This window comes from Helianthus annuus, chromosome 13, assembly GCF_002127325.2.
Source record: "Helianthus annuus cultivar XRQ/B chromosome 13, HanXRQr2.0-SUNRISE, whole genome shotgun sequence".
Lineage (NCBI taxonomy): Eukaryota > Viridiplantae > Streptophyta > Magnoliopsida > Asterales > Asteraceae > Helianthus > Helianthus annuus.
The window spans coordinates 99,005,410-99,026,970 of record NC_035445.2 but is presented as its reverse complement, the minus strand read 5'-3'; the positions used below and the strand labels follow the sequence as shown (position 1 = coordinate 99,026,970).

Genomic DNA, 21,561 nt, shown 5'->3' with positions numbered 1-21,561 from the left:
TTAAATGCAGTTTGTCTACATTATTTTAACACGCCCCCGTGTCCGCTAGGCACGACCCCGTGTACAGAAGCGTATCTGTACTATCAAGATTTCCCTAGATTCTGCGAATCTTAGAGTTAACCACGGCCCCATGTCCGCTGGACACGCCCCCGTGGTGGGTGATAGAAGGTTCTACAACTTTGTCTTTTCTGCAGACACTTGGGCACGCCCCCGTGCTCATTGAGCACGAGGCGTGTTCAGCCTTCTGTTCTCTTGTTTTTGCTTGGGAAGATGCTGTCGAGGGGTCGGGCATGCCACATTTATTCCTTTTCTTGTATTTATGTTAGATTTAGCTGCCTTTTTGCTTCTTTTGTTCATTTGAGCTCATTTAATCCTTAAAATACAAAAGGAAGACAAAAACACACTTTTTCCAACATTAGTACTAAAAATGGTTAGTTTTATGCCACATTTGATGTAATTTATATGTTGCATTTTGTGCACATCAGGGACAGTTACAATGAAGATGATGACACGACGTATAAGCAAGAAAGCACGATATTCAGCAGATTACCACCAAACCATGAGGCGTATAAACCCCACAAGCGTGCAGGATACAATCCAAATGCGGAACATGATTATTCGTTAAGTGACGTGTGCGTGACTACACATATTTTTACAATGAAATTACACATGATTTGGTTTTAAATTTATAAAAGTGATTATTACTTTTACATCAAAACACACACGAAAGAGGCAAGTGTACCCCGTCATATATGTAATAAAGTATCGGTAAGAACCAAGTATCGATCCACGGAAATGGGCAGAGAAATAATACTAGACCTTTGTCACTAAATTACCGGTAAAAACATAAGTTGTTTGGTTTTAATTAAACTAAAGTAAGCATGAATAAATACTTATAAAATATAGTAAATTTCAAATACTAAAATAGATAAATAGCCTTGCTTAATACACAACCAAAGCATGTCAACTAAGTCGGTTTTGGCACTAGAAGCATTCGGTCAATTTTCCAATTTAAGACAATTAGTATCCCTTTCGGGAATCCTAACATGACAATCATTCGGAAAGCTAAAATGACAAACACACTTTAACCACCTAAAATTGTTCTTTAACGTGCAATTGATAAATGTCTATGAAAATCTCGTAAAAATAAGTTAGTCATCCGTTAGGAGTTTTCTAACCTCACTTAAACAAGGAAAGCTACACCGATAAATACAATGCAACCACCGAGACAAGCATAAACTAGATTAAATCACAACCGAGTGCATTTTACAACTCTTGCACATAAATTCATCAAGATAGCAATTTTGGCCGAAACTACTAACTAAGCTAACAAATCATGGCAAGAATTCATAACAACACCATCTAAGCCGTTAGGGTCCTTCCGTGAGGGCAAGCTTTCTTGATTAACAATAATTACATTTTATTAAACCACTAACCATTTGTAGTATCATGGTGCCGACATTTTAACCAAGTTAAACTAGTTAACCAAATTAAAAGTTTACTAATACATGATTAATTAAGCTTCATTTTTCAACTATCTTAACTAACCAAGTACCAATCATCCAACACAATTACTTATATTCAAGAAATCAATATCAATAACAAGGTTGCAAACTAATCATCAAAGATAATCATAGAAAATACTTCCAAATGTCAATACAAACAAAGATTAACATACTAATGGCTATAATCAAGCAAGGGATTGTTGTGTTTTTGCCCAAAGGTTACAATAATACATAAATAATCAATCTAAATGCTTGAAACTTAACAAAAATATGGAAAGATTTAAGAAACCAAACCATAAACAAGCATAAGAATGAGAATCCAGATAGTAATCGAGCTGAACCGGACAATGTGGCTTGAATCCGGGCTAAAGCTAATGCTTCCGGAGCCTGAAAATCGCCTGTTAAGCTCTCCAAAATTCCAGAGTTACGAACATAATGTTTCTGTTCGTTTTTTATATTTTTTCGAAGCCGCACGGTCGTGCACCGATTGCATGACCGTTCACTTTTTGCATTATTGGAGTTACTGTTCATGACATCAGCAGAGTTGACTGGTCTTCGGTCTCGCATGACCGTTCTTCATATCGCACGACCGTGCGTTTCCGGGATCTAGTTGCACGGACTGAAGCACTGGTCGTTCATCACCGGGATTGCCTTGAACGTCGGATCCGCACGGGGTGCAATGTGACGCACGACCGTGCGTCACCGGGATGGCCTTGCATGCCGTGTTGCACTGGTCGTTCATCACCGGCTGATCTTGATTTGTCGGAGATGCATGGTCGTTCCTCAGACCGCACGACCGTTCTGCATGCCCAGGTCAGTTTTCTAACAGAATGTTCGCAGCTTCGCCGTTTTATCCGGAAAGTCCTCGTTTTCACTATCATCTTGTCCGGTATGCTATTTTAGGCCTGTAAACAAAAGTATACTTGATTAAGTATCCGAATGACGGTTTTACGGCCGAAAACGCATAAAATGGGGATAAAATGGGGGACTAAAATATGTGTAAATTAGCGAATATCATTAAGCTATCGCCCGGAAGGCATAGCTGAAAGGTCGAAGTTCATTAGAGAGATCGCAATAGCAGATATCGACAAGGCAAAACTACCGCACAACATGGGCAAGTACAATGGTTTAACAGATCCTGACGACCACCTCCAAGTCTTCAACAGCGCGGGGTTAGTAGGTGGTTGGACATTACCTACTTGGTGTCATCTTTTCGCGCAAACCTTTGTCGGCGCGGCGCGCGTTTGGTTTGACAGTCTACCTGATGGAAGGATCAAATCCTGGATGGATTTTCGACACAAGTTTCTCGCACATTTCTCCCGACAGCGCAGGCACACCAGAGACCCAGCAGATTGTCTGAACATCTGGAGGAAAGATCATGAAAGTGTTGAAGACTTCATCACCAGATACAACAAGGAGTGCCTAGAATTTGGGGATGTAGGGGAGAACATGATGCACGCACACTTTATGAGGGCTGTAAAATGTGATGATCTGATCAAAAGAGTTAAAGGAAGAAATGGGGGTCCCAAAGATTGGGATACTTTCATCGAAGCAGCGAAAACAATTGCAAGAACTGACAAACAACTGACCAGCGATGATAGTCATCAGTACAACTATAGCCAGCATGACAGACGCAACAAAAAGGGTAAGGGTCAACCCTGGAAGCCATCTGGCTACAGAGAAAGAAGTCCACCAACCGAGGACGCGCGCGCAACCATCAATCAAATCAGTCATCGCAAAGAAGTTAAAAAAGAAAACAGGGAGAAACAATGGACCCCTCTGACAAAAACCCCTTCCGAAGTTCTGTCAACGGAGAATCACCAGTTCAAACCCCTTCTGCAGATGCGCAATAAGAGGGGACAAGATCCAAACCTCTTCTGTGAATTCCATAAAGATATAGGTCACTTGACGGATGACTGTATCAGTTTAAGGCAAGAAATAGAACGAGCTTTGAAAGGCGGTAAGCTCACCCATCTGGTCAAAGGAAAAAGAGACAACCGCCAAATCCAAAGAATGGAAGAGGGTCCAGATAACAAAAAGCTTCGAAAGCTAGAAACACACATGATTCAAGTGGGCCCGAGAAGACCCCGAAAAAATTATAACAAGCGCGCCCAAGACGATTCTTGGCGCGAAAGGCAAGTTGTTTTCCCAGTAGTCCGAGGAGGACCAAGAGAGCGGAGACCCATAGTCATTCCTGGGGTATTTGGTCATTACCAGACTTATTACATTTTTATAGATCCAGGGAGTACCGCGGATATCATTTATGAGCAATGCTTTAATCAATTGGACCAAGAAGACAAGGCGCGCTTAGAGCCAGTGGATTACCCATTCACTGGTTTCTGCAACGAGGCCGTTTTCCCTCTTGGTCAGATATCGTTCCCGGTGCTGCTCTCCGATGGAAAGAATTCAAGAACGGAAGAAGTCACGTTCATGGTTTTACCAGCAAATTCAAGACATGATATCCTTTTGGGAAGGGAGTCCCAGGGAGATTTTAGCATGATTTGTTCTGGGCCACGCTCAGCTGTTGGTTTCCCAACAGAAACAGGGATAGCCATAATTTATGCAAGCAAAGAGGTCCTTGCGTCTGATGAATCAGACCAGCAAAAACAAGCAAGCACACACCGCGTGCAGAACCCGAAAAATGGATACTAAATAATAAGTACCCAGAGCATACTGTCACTTTAGGCCCAGCAATGTCAGATCTCACGCACGCAGCACTAAAGAAGTTGTTGTTTGAGAACATGGACGTATTTGCCTGGACACCGGGCGATATGGTTGGCGTTCCACGGCATATAGCAGAACGCAGGTTGAATGTCGCTGAAAACGCCAAACTAGTAGTACACACGAAACGTCATTTGGGTGATATAAAACACAATGCCATGCAAGAACAGATCACTGAACTGCTAAACGCTGGTATTATCAGAGAAGTACGTTATCAGACCTGGGTGGCCAGCCCAGTGATGGTCCTGAAAGGAAACGGACGGTGGAGAATGTGCGTAGGTTACAAAGATTTAAACAAAGCATGCCCGCACGATTGTTATGCTCTTCCCAAAATTGACGAGAAAATCGATTCACTGGCGTCATTCAGATGGAAATGCTTCCTCGATTGTTATAAAGGATACCATCAAGTGCAGATGGCTATCCAGGATGAGGATAAAACTGCATTTCGCACACTAACAGGGCTGTATTGTTATACAAAAATGCCTTTTGGTCTAAAGAACGCAGGCGCAACTTATTAGAGGTTGATGAACGAAACATTCAGTGACGCCATCGGCAAATACATTGAAGTATACATGGATGACCTGGTTATCATGAGTAAGGAAGAGAATATGATGTTGGTAAACATTCAGAAAATGTTTGATACGTTGCGGGGAGTAAACATCAAACTAAATCCAGCAAAGTGCTCATTCGGGATGGAAGAGGGGAAGTTCCTGGGTTTCATCGTTACCAAGGATGGATTCAAGGTCAATCCCAAGAAAGTGCAAGCAATAGAGCGGATGCCTTTACCATCGACGATAAAAGAAATGCAGAAGTTGGCTGGACGGTTAGCAGCACTAAACCGCTTCCTCGCCAACCACGCAGCAAAATCGTTTCCATTTATCAAAACCCTCCGCAACTGTGTAAAGAAGAACCAGTTCCAATGGACCCCAAAAGCTGAACATGCATTCCAAGAAATGAAAGACTGTCTCATACGCCTGCCAACGCTAACAACACCAATGAAAGGTGAACCGCTGGTCATGTACCTATCAGCATCAGAAAAAGAGGTAGGAGCAGTTCTGCTGGTCGATCGACAAGGCGTGCAGACACCAGTGTATTACGTATCTCGCACCTTGAATGACCCAGAAACAAGATACGCCATAATGGAAAAGCTGGTCCTTGCACTGATTCACGCGTCCAGACGATTGCGCAGGTACTTTGCCAACCATGTTATTCATGTTCTGCCAAATTACAACATCGGCAACATCCTCGCAAGACCTGAGATATCCGGAAGATTAGCAAAGTGGGCTATAGAACTGGGAGGCTATAACGTGGTTTTTAGACCAAGGCCAGCGATCAAAGGTCAGGTGTTGGCTGATTTCCTGACAGAGGTGCCTGATGACAAAGACAGAGAATGCAAGGCAATGGAGAAGGCTGAAAAGAAGTACTCAGAGGAACCATGGCTGCTATATACAGACGGCACATCTAATGAAGATGGAGCAGGTGCAGGACTAAGGCTGGTAATCCAGAAAAGCACGAGTTCACATACAACATACGACTAGACTTCAAAAGCATAAACAATGAGGCCAAGTATGAAGCCTCTCTCGCCGGATTGCGGCTGGCAATCAAAATGGGGGGTCAAGCACTTAGAAGCACACGTAGATTCAATGCTCGTGGCCGGGCAGATCAATGGCCAGTACGATGCCAAGGGAGACGTCATGGCACTATATTTAGAACAAGCAAAAACATTGCTTCAGAGCTTCCACTCTTACAAGGTGCATGATATCAACAGGAGTAAAAATAAGCCAGCAGACGCACTGAGCAAACTCGCATCAACCAGTTTCCAGCATCTGGCTAAAGATGTGCGCATTGAAGTTCTAAGAAACCCATCAGTGCCATTAAGGCAAGTAAACGTCATCCAACTTGGGGCAACATCCTGGATGACTCCGATCATCATGTATCTCCAGTCCGGAATCCTACCGGAGAACAAAGCTGAAGCAAGAAAGATACAAAACAAGTCTGAACATTACCAAATGTCTGATGGTATTTCGTATAGAAAATCATACCTCGGACCGTTACTACGATGCGTAGACCCAGAAGACGCCAACTACTTAATCCGAGAAGTACACGAAGGCATTTGTGGCATACACGCAGGCCCAAGAATGGTAGTAGCGAAGGTAATGAATGCGGGCTATTACTGGCCAGGGATGCACCTGGACGCAGTCAAAGTTTTGAGGAAATGCAGTGGTTGTCAACGGCACGCACCAGAAACAATGCGCCCAAAGAATAAACTAGTCCCTGTCACAACCGCATGGCCTTTCCAACAGCGGGGAATAGACATGGTTGGCCCTTTCCCAGAAGCCCCTGGAGCGGTAAAGTTTATCATAGTCGTGGTACACTACTTTACAAAGTGGGTAGAGGCAAAAGCGCTAGCATCAACCACGTCTACAGTGGTCCGAAGGTTCATTTGGGAACAAATAATCTGCCGGTTCGGCCTACCCCTGCGAATCATAACCGACAACGGAACAAACTTCGCTGCTGAAGACCTCCAGAACTGGTTTAAAGAGCTGAACATCGAACATACCTTTTACTCGGTGGCACACCCACAAGGAAATGGTCAAGTTGAAGCAGTAAACAAAAGTATCGTGGATGGTATAAAAGCGAGGCTCGGGACGCAGCGAAGGGGATGGGTCTATGAGTTGCCCAGCATCTTGTGGGCCCATAGGACTATGCCGAAGACAAGCAACGACTTAACACCGTTCAGTCTAGTCTATGGGTCCGAAGCCGTGATACCCGCGGAGATCGGTCTGCCTTCTCCAGGATGTTGTCAATGAACGCCGTCAATAATGAAGAAGAAAGAAGGTTGGACCTAGAGCTTCTAGAAGAAAGAAGAGAAATGGCAGCAATCAACGAGGCAAAATACAAAACCAAACTGGAAAAGTACTACAACAGCAAGGTCAGAATCTACACTTTCAACCCCGGAGACTACGTCTTGAGAGACAATGAGGCGTCCAACGCCGAAAGACCGGGCAAACTGGCTCCCAAATGGGAGGGACCTTACATCATAGAGGAAGTCCTCGGGAAAGGAGCGTACAAGCTGCGTACGCTCGAAAACAAAGAAGTCCCTAGCACTTGGAATTCTCCGCAATTAAGGAAATGCTATATGTAATCGGCCATAGTTTTTATCTTTCTTTGTAATGAATGGCCTTGCGCCCAACACAATCATCTTTTATACAAGAAGTGTTGGCCATCTTATCTTCTATGAATTTTTGTTACAACTGCATGTATTACTTTGGGCATACACGAAAACACCAATGGCTTTGAAATAGGAAACGTTGTAGACCTCCAAGGCTCGTCACCACTAAGTGTACAGCCAGGTCAAGAACACACAACCAAATCCTGTCAGCCAATGGCCACTTCGTGCCCACCTACACACGAAAACATCGTAAGACATGGTAAAACACACATTGTAGACCTCCAAGGCTGAACACAGCCGGGTCGTCAAAACACAATAACCTGTTGAAAACGATAACTTGGTACACACGAATAAAATCACACGCATAACGACAGAACAAGCATTGTAAAGTCACCCAAGCTTAACACAACACAGTGCAAAGCTAAGACGACTAACACAATACAACCTGTCGCATCCATCATTCATTCGTAATACCTATTCAAAGTAATTGAACACATGCACAAATTGCAACAGAAACAAAATTCACTAATTAATAACCTACGGTTAGCATCATATATATCAAAAAATGTGTCAAAAGTATCAAACAACCATAGGAACAGTTAAAGGAAATTGTTCAAAGATACGAAAAGCAAGGTAACTGTTTTAAAGAAATTACAAGGCTTACAAGCCTATACACGACATGCAAGCCGGAAACCATCAATCTTGGTGACTGGGTCTCGTGTCTCACCCCCAAAATCCACAAGCGGAGTATCACCGCAGGAGGCGTGACGTGACCAGGATCAATCCACCAATCATATTGAACAATGTAATAAAGTAAATAGAACCAACCAATAATATAATTGGTGTCCAAAACAAATTAACTAAGTTCAAGTTATCAGCGGAAGCATAAAGTTTAAAACCAAAACATAAGTTATAAATTCATAAAGTTTAACATGGAACTCAACAGTCCATGTCCCACCACGACCTCGACCTCCTATGCAAGCTCCGTCTAAGCACCTAACGACCTGCAACAAAGTTGAGCTAGTTCACAGTTGAGTGTTCGTTTTAAGTTGTTTCAAAAACATAGTTTTCCTTTAGCTGGCTTACTTGCCGTGGGGGTTACCCCATAGTTGAAAAACATGATTAATACTTTCCTTTTACTCTGGCTCCCAGCCGGGGGGGGCTACCCCATGAATATCCCACTAGACCCGTTACCATATCGACTACTGACTCAGAAAGTTTGGTGCCCTAAGTCAATGTCTATCATCATTGACGTGCCCAGGTCCATTAGTCCATGCCCGTCCTCTACGACATGGTGTGAGGCTTGTCAAACCTAATAGCGCTATTTAACTAATGACCCGTTCGCCATTGGCCCGACGATTAAGTCGATATAAAAATGAGGGACTTATGATAGAGTTTTTGGTCTAGTAACAATGTTGTCACCCTTCAGTTAAGAGGGTGGAGGTACGTGTCCCGTATATGGAGATCACGCAGGTTCCAATGTTGTCACCCTTCAATTAACAGGGTGGAGGTACGTATTCTAACCAAGGAGAGTACGCAGGTTTCCTTTCAATCATTTACCCATTCCCAACCACCGGGAATCCCATGCCTTGTAGAAAGTGTGAACTGACCTTAGGTTTGCTCGGTAAATAAACAAAAGGTCAATCGAGCTACTAGTGATCAACCACGTCCTAACATGGTTGCCATACAAGTCAGGTCTAGGTTCAAGTAGTGCACGTAGGTTTACACATAAGCTAACAAGTTACAACACATAACGATCATTTCAAACACGTAGAACACGTTAACAGTCAAGTACACACATGAGGCCAAAGCTTGTGCGACTCTGATGATTGGGTCATTGAGCTTGTGCGAGCCCAATCATCTTGTGCGATTCAATTATTAAAGCCCAAGACAACTGGCCCAACTTGTTGTGCGTCCAGCACAATCTTGTGCGACTCATAACGGGTTGTGCGATTGAAAACACACCCGGCCCAATACATGCAACCCAAAACTCACACGGCCTAAACAAATAAACAGACATTCAACTTGTGTGGTCCAGTTACACTTGTGCGATTGGGGTTTTGGGCTATTCGGCCCAACAGCTTAAACATTTGTGTGGCCTAACATCTTGTGCGATCAGCACAACCTTGTGCGATTTACAAGATGTTGTGCGACTGAGCTTGAAAGGGTTATACGTTGTGTTTCAACTGTTGTACCCTAACATATTTTAGCTTGTGCAACTGGCCTTGTGCGATCAGTTATATCTTTCCTAAATTCATGCAATCAGTTTACTAATTCCAATTAATTTGCATGATCCAATTAACAGTTTCCAATCATACAAAAATCGATCAAACAAGGGTCTTAACATCAAATTCTTATGAACCCTAATCATATTCAAAACATAAACAACAACCATAACATTAAACATATTAACATGGCTCATGTTGTTGATTACTAGCATGCACCCTAACATGACAACACAACAAATCATTCGCATATACTTTAATAATAGCCGATTAACATGCATTCGGTTCTAGATCATCATTAACATCACATAATTATCAAACCCTATATAGATCTAAACATACTACACCTGTGAGCCGATTTACATGAACACCACACCTCAACAATTATATCATAATCAATCACAAATCATCCCTGAATCATTATGTAGAATCATATGAATCACAACATCGTCTATCATCCAAATAATAGTTAAAACACTAACTGGTTAGAAGGTAGAACAAAGATTGATCCGAACAAGAAGGCTTCAAGAAAGAGGATGTTGCTGGAGTTCGAGAGAGAGGGAGAGAGATTTAGCGTTTGCTAAACTTTGTGTGTTTTGGTAAAGTGTAGGATTTATACTAACACCCTTGGTGTTATACGAAATAAGGGAGTGGGCCGAACCCTTCATGGGTTGCCCTTGGTTTCGAGTGCAAGGAATGTGGCCCAAAAAGGGCTTGTGCGATCCAACTTCGATAATATACATACACATTTACAACACAATTACATACACATAACATTCATATTCACAATATCTCATTAGAATTAACATATCAAGTAATCACATAACGTTCACAACATGTTATATCAAGGTACGATGAAAGGTTTGAAATACGAGTTGTCACATCATCCCTAATTTGAAAGAAATTTTGTCCCGAAATTTAGCACGTAGTTACTGAGGAAGCTAGTTAGGTTGCGTGGTTTCCAGGTTTTCCTGGGGTGTCACATCCTTCCCCCGTTGGTTTGGAATTTTGTCCCAAAATTCCACAGTAGCTTCAACCTCAGTAGTGGATTCACTTTTCCAGAACAATTGGGGATACTTATATTTCATTTGGTCTTCTCGTTCCCAGGTAAACTCTGGGCCACGACGGGAGTTCCAACGAACTCGAACAAGGGGTATCCTGGTACGCTTAAGAACCTTAACTTCTCGGTCCGTAATCTTTACTGGTTCCTCGATGAATCGTAACTGATCGTCGATAGTGAGTTTCTTGAGAGGGACTATGAGGGTCTCATCTGACAGGCACTTCTTCAGATTTGACACATGGAATACGTTGTGAACTCCACTGAGTTCTTCAGGTAGATTTAGTCTATAGGCCACCTTGCCGATTTTCTTAGTGATTTCGCAAGGTCCAACATAGCGTGGATTCAGCTTGCCTCGCTTGCCAAAGCGAATCACACCTTTCCAAGGTGAAAATTTAATTAGCACTCGATCCCTAACCTGGAACTCGAGTGGTTTTCTGCGCTTATCAGCATAGCTTTTCTGACGGTCACGAGCTGCCGCCATTCGTTGTCGTATTTGGGCAATATTTTCTGTCGTGTTGACGACAAGTTCTGGGCTAGTGATTTGGCTGTCCCCAATTTTTGCCCAGCATAAGGGTGATCGGAATTTCCGTCCATACAAAGCTTCGAATGGAGCAGCCTGGATGCTAGTGTGGTAACTGTTGTTATATGAAAACTCTACCAAAGGTAGGTGCCTTTCCCAGCCGTTACCAAAGTCGAATACACATGCTCGAAGCATGTCTTCAAGAGTTTGTGGATGATACGCTGTGCTCATGTCTAGACGAGAGTCGAAGGATTTGTGCATCGCTTGCCACAAATCAGAGGTAAAATGTGGATTACGATCAGAAATGATAGAAGTTGGCACCCCGTGCCTCGAAACTACTTCTTTCAGGTAGATGTATGCTAGAGTAGAGAACTTATCCGTCTCTTTGATAGCTAGGAAGTGTGCAGACTTTGTTAGTCGATCAACGATCACCCAAATGGTATCGTTTCCTCGTTGAGACCTAGGTAAGCAAGTAACGAAGTCCATGGAAATCTGCTCCCATTTCCATGTCGGGATCTCTGGTTGTTGAAGTAAGCCTGACGGCTTCTGGTATTCAACCTTGACCCAAGCACAGGTCAAACATTTACTAACATAGGTTGCTATGTTAGCCTTCATGTGGGGCCACCAGTACGTAGCTTTGAGATCGTGGTACATCTAATCAGAACCAGGATGTACTGAGTAACGAGACTTGTGTGCTTCATCCATCACAAGCTCTCGTAGATTACCATAAAATGGAACCCAGACGCGCCCCGCTAAGTAGTAAGCACCGTCTTCCTTTAGCTCTAACCGTTTCTCCAATCCTCGCAGGGACTCAGCTTTGATGTTCTCTTCTTTCAATGCTTCGACCTGAGCATCACGAATTTGGGCAGGAAGACTAGAGTGAATGGTAAGCTGTAACGCATGTACACGCTTAGGTTTAGTTTCTTTACGACTGAGGGCGTCAGCCACAACATTGGCATTGCCTGGATGATACTTGATTGCACATTCGTAGTCATTAAGAAGTTCGACCCATCGACTCTGTCGCATGTTCAACTCCTTCTGATCGAAGATATACTGGAGACTCCTGTGATCGGTGTAAATGGTGCACTTGGTACCGTACACGTAATGCCTCCATATCTTGAGTGCAAACACCACTGCTCCCAACTCCAAGTCGTGAGTAGTGTAGTTCTTTTCGTGAACTTTAAGTTGGCGTGATGCGTAAGCAATGACTTTTTCACGTTGCATCAACACACAACCAAGTCCTTGGATTGACGCGTCACAATAAACCACAAAATCGTCTGTGCCCTCAGGCAATGAGAGAATAGGTGCGCTACAAAGCTTCAACTTCAGCAGCTGAAATGCGGATTCCTGAGCATCACCCCAACGGTAGGTGACACCCTTCTGAGTAAGAACAGTAAGAGGCTGCGCAATCCTTGAGAAATCCTTGATAAACCTTCTGTAGTAACCCGCCAAACCCAAGAATTGACGGATTTTAGTTGGTGTTCGAGGTGCAGGCCAATTCCTGATTGAGTCAACCTTGGATGGATCAACGTGAATTCCATCCTTATTAACCACGTGGCCTAAGAAATGGACTTCACGAAGCCAAAAGTCACATTTTGAAAACTTTGCATAAAGCTGTTCTGTTCGAAGAAGTTCCAAAATGAGTCGTAGATGACGCTCGTGTTCCTCCTGACTCTTGGAGTTGACTAGGATGTCATCGATGAATACAATAAGAAACTTATCCAAATAAGGTTTGCACACTCGGTTCATAAGATCCTTGAAGACCACAGGTGCGTTTGTCAACCCGAAAGGCATGACCAGGAACTTGTAGTGTCTATAACGAGTCCTGAATGCTGTCTTAGAGATATCCTCGTCTCGGACTCTCAGTTGATGATAGCCCGATCTCAGATCAATCTTTGAGTAGAAGCTCGACCCTTGCAACTGGTCGAACAGATCATCTATACGAGGGAGAGGGTAACGGTTCTTCACGGTCACCTTGTTAAGTTCGTGATTGTCTATGCACATTTGAAAGGTACCGTCTTTCTTCTTCACAAACAAGACTGGAGCTCCCCAGGGCGAGGAGCTAGGACGAATGAAACCCTTGTCCAAGAGCTCTTGTAGTTGTGCAGACAGTTCTTCTAGTTCAGATGGGGCTAAGCGATAAGGTGCACGAGCTATAGGCGCTTCTCCAGGAGTTAGCTCGATTTGAAACTCGACCTGGCGATGAGGCGGAAGTCCAGGTAATTCCTCAGGGAATACCCCAGGAAAGTCGCGTACGATCGGAATGTCTTCCATCTTCTTTTCTTTCGTTGAGGTGTCAGTGACGAGGGCTAGAATAGCAGTGTGGCCCTTTCGCAAACACTTCTGGGCCTTAAGGAAAGAGATGATGCTAACAACAGCACTACTCTTGTCGCCACGAATTACGAGAGGTTCCTCACCAGAACGAGGAATGTGGACGATTTTCTCCTTGCAAAGGATCTCTGCTCGATGTTGGGATAGCCAATCCATCCCAATGACGACGTTGAAGCTACCAAGAACGATGGGGATAAGGTCGATAGAGAAAGTCTGACCAACTAAAGCGAGATTACAACCCTTAACTATGTGTGTGGCCTCAATACTTTTCCCGTTGGCTAGTTCTACAACATGCTTGGTGTTTAAGGGAATTGGGGTACGCTTAAGCATCTGACTAACTTTTAAGGATACGTAACTAGTATCGGCACCTGAATCGAATAAAATAGTAACAAAGAAGTCATCCAGTAGGAACTTACCCGTCACGATGTTGGGAACATTCCTCGCATCACCCTGACCAATCACAAAAGCATGTCCCCTGGCACCATTGCCATCGTTGTTATCCCTGTTGTTTCCATTCCCCTGGTTGTTGTTGTTGTTGTTGTTGTTCTGATTTCGATTCAGCTGGGGGCAGTCTCTTTTGAAGTGGCCCTCAGCACCACACTGAAAACATCCTTTATTGTTACCCCTCTGCTGCTGCTGTTGGGGCTGGTTCTGTGGAGTCTGCTGCTGTTGTCTCAGATTCACAGGATAGGGACTCCTACAATCTTTGGCTGCATGACCTGGTTTGTTACATCTCTGACAATTTACCTTGCTACACGGCCCGCTGTGGTGCAAGTTACATCGATTGCACTTAGGGTGGCTTCCCTTGTACCCACCCTGACCTCGGTTACCAGAAGACTGTTGACGAGGACTCTTGTAGTCGTTAATCCTTCGCTGCTGAGACTGAGACTGAAAAGAAGTTGAACCCTTGTTTGAATTTCCATCCCATTTGCGCTTGTTGTCGCTAGGAGCATCAGAAGTAATGGTAGCACTAATACACTTTGGCAGTCTGTTTTGTTCAACTGCCTGATTGGTGAGACGGTGGGATAGTCGTATAACTTGCTGAATGGTAGGGAGATTAGCTGAAGTCACCATGCTCTGGATTTCTGGCACTAAACCCTTGATATAGAGCTCGATACGCTTGTAGGGAGGATCTACCATGGTGGGACACAATGCCGCTAACTCGTTCGATCTCTTGGTATACGCTTCAATCTCAGACCCCATCATCTTCAAATTGTAAAACTCCACTTCCAGCTTATGAATGTCATCACGATGAAATACTCCTCTTTGATCAGATCTTTAAAGTCATTCCATGGGTGGCATTAGCAGCTGCCAACCCTAGCATTTGAACCTGTGCGTTCCACCAAGTTAACGCACCACCTTCAAGAGTTCCCGTAGCAAACTTCACCCTACTAGCAACAGGGCATTCACACATTTCGAAAAAGGATTCAATCTTCTCGAACCAGTGGAGGAGACCTACAGCTCCTTCAGTGCCGTCAAAGGTACTTGGTCGATAGTCCATGAAGGTCTTGAACGTACACACTCGAGGCTGAGCATTCTGACCTGTTGCTCGAGAAAGAAAGGATAAGGTTAAGCACGAGAGTAGGTTCACGAGAGTAGGATCTAAACATCCTAGGATAGGTCGAAATGGCAGGTTATACCTCCTGCTTGTGCTGCTGCGAGTGCCTCAGCAACTCGTTCGTTGATTAGAGCCGTCAGCTGGGCTTGAGTCAAGTTCAGGCGTCCACTCTTGATCTTCACATCGAAAGAAACTCAAATAAGAATAGTGACGTAGAGGTGTGGAAGGTACGAGGTGACAGAAGAGAGTAAATACACAGGGTTTCAAGAAACAGTTGTTACACTAACTAAGCATACCATGATCAATGCACTACTTAAACTAACAGGCAGGCAATACAAACATAAACCATATCACCTATAGTGTTGAGTCTTGCATGTGGAGCGAAGCGTCGTTGTGGATCGTTGAGCATTGTACAGGTTATAGTCTGGTTTTGTCAAAAAGCTTTTCCCTTTTTAAAACCAAGTTCACTATAACCAATGGCTCTGATACCAATCTGTCACACCCTCAAAATCCACAAGCGGAGTATCACCGCAGGAGGCGTGATATGACCAGGATCAAGCCACCAATCATATTGAACAATGTAATAAAGTAAATATAAAACCAACCAACAATATAATTGGTGTCCAAAACAAATTAACTAAGTTCAAGTTATCAGTGGTAGCATAAAGTTTAAAACCAAAACATAAGTTATAAATTCATAAAGTTTAACATGGAACTCAATAGTCCATGTCCCACAACGACCTCAACCTCCTGTGCAAGCTCCGTCTAAGCACCTAATGACCTGCAAGGCATATAGTAACGAATCAACAACAAAGTTGAGCGAGTTCACAGTTGGGTGTTCGTTTTAAGTTGTTTCAAAAACATAGTTTTCCTTTAGCTGGCTTACTTGCCGTGGGGGTTACCCCATAGTTGAAAAACATGATTAATACTTTCCTTTTACTCTGGCTCCCAGCCGTGGGGGCTACCCCATGAATATCCCACTAGACCCGTTACCATATCGACTACTGACTGAGAAAGTTGGGTGCCCTAAGTCAATGTCTGTCATCATTAACGTGCCCAGATCCATTAGTCCACGCCCGTCCTCTACGGCACGGTGTGAGGCTTGTCAAACCTAATAGCGCTATTTAACTAATGACCCGTTCGCCATTGGCCTAACGATTAAGTCGATATAAAAATGAGGGACTTATGATAGAGTTTTTGGTCTAGTAACAATGTTGTCACCCTTTAGTTAAGAGGGTGGAGGTACGTGTCCCGTATAAGGAGATCACGCAGGTTCCAATGTTGTCACCCTTCAATTAAGAGGGTGGAGGTACGTATTCAAACCAAGGAGAGTACGCAGGTTTCCTTTCAATCATTTACCCATTCCCAACCACAGGGAATCCTATGCCTAGTAGAAAGTGTGAACTCACCTTAGGTTAGCTCGGCAAATAAACAAAAGGTCAATCGAGCTGCAAGTGATCAACCACGTCCACACATGGTTACCATACTAGTCAGGTCTAGGTTCAAGTAGTGCACGTAGGGTTACACATAAACTTACAAGTTATAACACATAACGATAATGGAAAACACGTAGAACACGTTAACAGTCAAGTACACACATGAGGCCGAAGCTTGTGCGACTCAGATGATTGGGACGTTGAGGTTGTGCAAGCCCAATCATCTTGTGCGATTCAATTATTAAAGCCCAAGACAACTGGCCCAACCTGTTGTGCGTCCAACACAATCTTGTGCGACTCACAACGGGTTGTGCGATTGAAAACACACCCGGCCCAATACATGAAACCCAAAACTCACACGGCCCAAACAAATAAACAGACATTCAACTTGTGCAGTCCAGTTACACTTGTGCGATTGGGGTTTTGGGCTATTCGGCCCAACAGCTTAAACATTTATGTGGCCCAACATCTTGTGCGATCAGCACAACCTTGTGCTATTCACAAGATGTTGTGCGACTGAGCTTGAAAAGGTTATACGTTGTGCTTCAACTGTTGTACCCTAACATATTTTAGCTTGTGCGACTGGCCTTGTGCGTCTGGCCTTGTGCGACTGGCCTTGTGCGATCAGTTATATCTTTCCTAAATTCATGCAATCAGTTTACTAATTCCAATTAATTTGCATGATCCAATTAACAATTTCCAATCATACAAAAATCGATCAAACTAGGGTCTTAGCATCAAATTCTTATGAACCCTAATCATATTCAAAACATAAACAACAACCATAACATTAAACACATTAACATGGCTCATGTTCTTGATTACTAGCATGAACCTTAACATGACAACACAACAAATCATTCGCATATACTTTCATAACAACCGATTAACATGCATTCGGTTCTAGGTTATCATTAACATCACATAATTATCAAACCCTATATAGATCTAAACATACTACACATGTAAGCCGATTTACATGAACACCACACCTCAACAATTATATCATAATCAATCACAAATCATCCCTGAATCATTATGTAGAATCATATGAATCACAACATCGTCTATCATCCAAATAATAGTTAAAACACTAACCGGTTAGAAGGTAGAACAAAGATTGATCCGAACAAGAAGGCTTCAAGAAAGAGGATGCTGCTGCCGTCGAGTTCGAGAGAGAGGGAGAGAGATTTAGGGTTTGCTAAACTTTGTGTGTTTTGGTAAAGTGTAGGATTTATACTAACACCCTTGGTGTTATACGAAATAAGGGAGTGGGCCGAACCCTTCATGGGTTGCCCTTGGTTTCGAGTGCAAGGAGTGTGGCCCAAAAAGGGCTTGTGCGATTTAACTTAGATAATATACATACACATTTACAATACAATTACATACACATAACATTCAAGTTCACAATATCTCATTAGAATCAACATATCAAGTAATCACATAATGTTCACAACATGTTATATCAAGGTACGACGAAAGGTTTGGAATACGAGTTGTCACATCCTGCATCCCCACCTTCAGGTTCCTAATCACCAAGAGCTTTCTTCAGGACTTCAATGGCATTGTCCTTTCGAGATAACTTTTCAACAGCTTTAATGATGCCGAATTCAATAAACTTATATTCTCGGCGCTTGGCAGTACAGGCAACAGTACAGTCTTGCTTGTATAATTCAAAATGGTAGTCTTTCTCATTATTCGCAACTGCTGCCCTACCCTCACTGTAGCCATCTTTCCGTCCACTATTGTACGCAGCTTGACCTAGCTCAAACATGTGCTTGGCAAGTTCATTAGATTTAACAATACATTCAGTAATCCGCAAAAAGCAATACGAACATGACAGAAGAACAAAGGGGACGGACAAAAGAGAACAAACAAAGGGAAAAATACCAAAGGAACAGCATGCGCAAGTAACCACTTGCAATCAACAGTTGTTTCCTCAGCCAGAATTTCAGAAGCCTTGCTCTCCGCAACCTTCTCGGAAGCAATCTTCTCCAGCTTGGCTTTACATTGGATGTACTTGTTTTCTCTTTTTTGAAACAGGGTGCGCTCCTGTTCAACCTCATTACTTATTTCTGTCTTTTCACCCTTCAACTGCACAATCTGATCACGAGCATTTTGCATCTCACGATTGGTCCGCTCACAAGCAGTCTCCCACTCCTTCCGTTTGTTGGCATTGAACTGTTTCTCCTTTCCAAGCTTATCTTCAGCATAAGAAACTCTCCACAACAAACCCTTCCTCTCCGCATTAAACTGTTCCTTCTCTTCAGCCAACTCCTTCTTGGCAACTTCGAACTCCAACGTATCCTCCCCCATCAATTGCCATTCTCTCACAATCTCTTGGCAAGTAGCATAAAAATTAACACCGGCATGGATATGATCATCCAAAAGATCCATCCGGTGGCGTTTTTTCTGAAACATTCTCTCAGCTGGGGGGAAAGATAAAGAATAGAACTCACGACAGTTGACAATATCGTTCATTCTAGAGCCCCGAGTCAAGTTCCAGTGGGGTACATGAGGAAGATCGTCACAAGCAGGATTATGGGTATCCCAAGAACCACTCTGAACATGTGTAAACTCCGGACTCTTGCGGGTCCCATATGCACCACCTCCTCCGGAACCTGGCACACGTTTTGTGTAAATAGTGCCTTGCTGGGGAGTGGCCTCGCTAGACTCAACATTAGTCTCAACACCTTCAACATAGTCCTCACCTCCCCCAGTACCAGCGGCAACATCTTCTGCAACATTCCTCACTTGTTCCACTTCATCCTCCTTTTCCTTTCCCCTCGTGTCAGGAAGATGGGGCGATAAATCCAAAGGTTTAGACGGAAGAGAAGCAAGGGGAGTAATCTTGGAAATATCAATCTTACGGGCACCCTTACCAGACTTTGGGGCTGCAGCATAATAACACAAACAGTAAAAAAAACAGCAAACAAATACACTCGCTGAAGGAAATCATACCTCGGGAACCAGAAGCAGACTTATACACTTTTTCCAACAGATTACCAGCTTTTGCACTGAAAACACCTAAATCAACCTCCAATTCAGATGGAGCAGTGGCAGTATCTTTCTGCAGCTTAGATTTCTTCTCAGCCAGTGCAACAGCAGCTTGTGCATCAAGCTCTTTTTTCTTATCCTCAAGAGCTTTTTTCCTTTTCATTAGCTCTGTCAGCGTGGCACCATCATCAGGATCGCGCTCAGAACGCTTATCCCCTGCGTCTAAGCCAGATAGCGTGTCAGATACGATAACATAGTCCAAGAAAGAGGAGTTAGAAGGACGCTTACGAGTCTCCTCCGCCACTGGCTCCTCATCCTTCTTCTCCTCAGTCTTATCTCTCTTCCTTTTCTTCCGGGTCTCTAACTGTTCAGCAGTGTCACCCTAGGGATTCTCAGCAAGAGTTTCCACATCGTCAGCAACGAGCTCATGAACAGTCCCTCGTTGCGGACCTGCACGCGCGGAATGATGGATTGGATCTTGATGCGACTCATCAGACCCCTCACTCGAAAGGATGATAACCTCCTCTCGAGTGGGATCAGAATCAACGTCAATATCATCCCCATCATCTTCACCTAAGACAACGTCGGCATAACTGGCCACGCTTTCGCCTGTAGGGTGCAAGAAATTTTTTCTTATCTGGTCAACCCACAGAGGCCTCCCTTCAGGCAAAGCAGCAATAACCATGGCACCACCAGCCTTAGGATCTAACACGTTTATCAAACTGTATCCTGCTGCAAAACGTAGGAAGAATGTGAAGGAACGCATAACGAAACTAAAAGAAAAACCAAAGGAATTAATAACAATGTTACCTTTCCCTTGGTACCCATAGATCGGAAAACCCCTAGGGTTTTGGGGACCCATAGCATGCTCATCCCGGTGGCAACCAGAGCCCTCTCTTCAAGTTGGATAATAGGAGTGACCTTCCGGGATAAAACCTTATACCATTCTTGTTCAGTAAAATCCACTGACACATTCACGCGTGGAACTCCCTCACTCTCAGCCCTGTAGTTCATATCAAGAGGAATAACACCACGATGGATGTAGAAGAACTTCCGTTTCTAATCGTGGAGACTCTTCGGTGGATCCCGGCTACAAGGGTTGACCCCAGTGGTACGAGAGCTGAAGGAATAGAAACCACCGGTGTAAGTGACAAAGTAAAAAACATTAAACTTCTCGAAACTCGGCTCAACACGGTTAGCGCGGCATATAAACTCAAAATGGGTAATTCGTGGTAAACCCAAGGCACTTATTTGAGAAATATGCGAACAATAGCCAGTCAACACTTCTCCGATGAACTTTGACATCGGGAGACGAAGGCTCCCTTCCCGAAAGAAATCGGCGTACAGTGAGATGTATCCCAGAGGTGCATCAAGGGCAGTAGAGTTTGGAGCCGGAAACTGAATGCCCCAATCAGAAGAAAGACCAAAATTCTGATTGAGATTATTCAATTCATATGCTTTCCAACCAATGACTGCTTGGTCTGGTCCTGGTGGATTCTTCGGCCTGTGTTTCCTCTTCTTTGTAGTAGTATCGGATTTCGGAGTAGGAGTCATGATTCAACAAAGAATGAGAAAAAATAGAGGATTCAATGAAGATTCAAAGAAAAAAATGGGAGTTTGAATTTTGAAAGTGGAACAAAAGTGATAACCGCCATCTATTTATACCCATCTGTGACACCTGTTCTTGTGTAATCATCATACAAACTCTGAACAGTTCAATTATCAAGGAAACAATGTATTTTGATCCCTATATTTTGTTTATTTATGTTGACAATTTCCCATCTCAATTCTTATTCGATTTCAAACTCTAAATCGCTTTCTGGAAAGTTATACGCAAACTGATGCGTAAACGTAATCAGTTTAACGCAACAAACACTCCGGAACATCAACATAAGCTTAACATACCTTAAATAACCATTACATAACTTAGAAATAAGTTTTGAAGGGTTTGGTATGGCTAAAACAAGTTTATTCGCTCACACGGACTATTTGCGTCAAACTGCAAAAGTCTACTGATTCGTATAGTAACTGTCACA

General features: G+C 43.4%; 1 protein-coding gene across 1 annotated transcript; it reads left to right on the top strand.

Annotated features, from left to right (window-relative positions):
- Positions 1 to 2,789: 2,789 nt before the first annotated feature.
- LOC110901385 lies at positions 2,790 to 4,157 on the top strand. The gene has a single exon (XM_022148216.1). The coding sequence runs from the start codon at positions 2,790 to 2,792 to the stop codon at positions 4,155 to 4,157; it is 1,368 nt and encodes a 455-aa protein (XP_022003908.1).
- Positions 4,158 to 21,561: the final 17,404 nt, after the last annotated feature.

Coding starts and splice junctions, on each gene's coding strand:
- LOC110901385 (XM_022148216.1), top strand. CDS start 2,790: ATGGATTTTCGACACAAGTTTCTCGCACATTTCTCCCGACAGCGCAGG.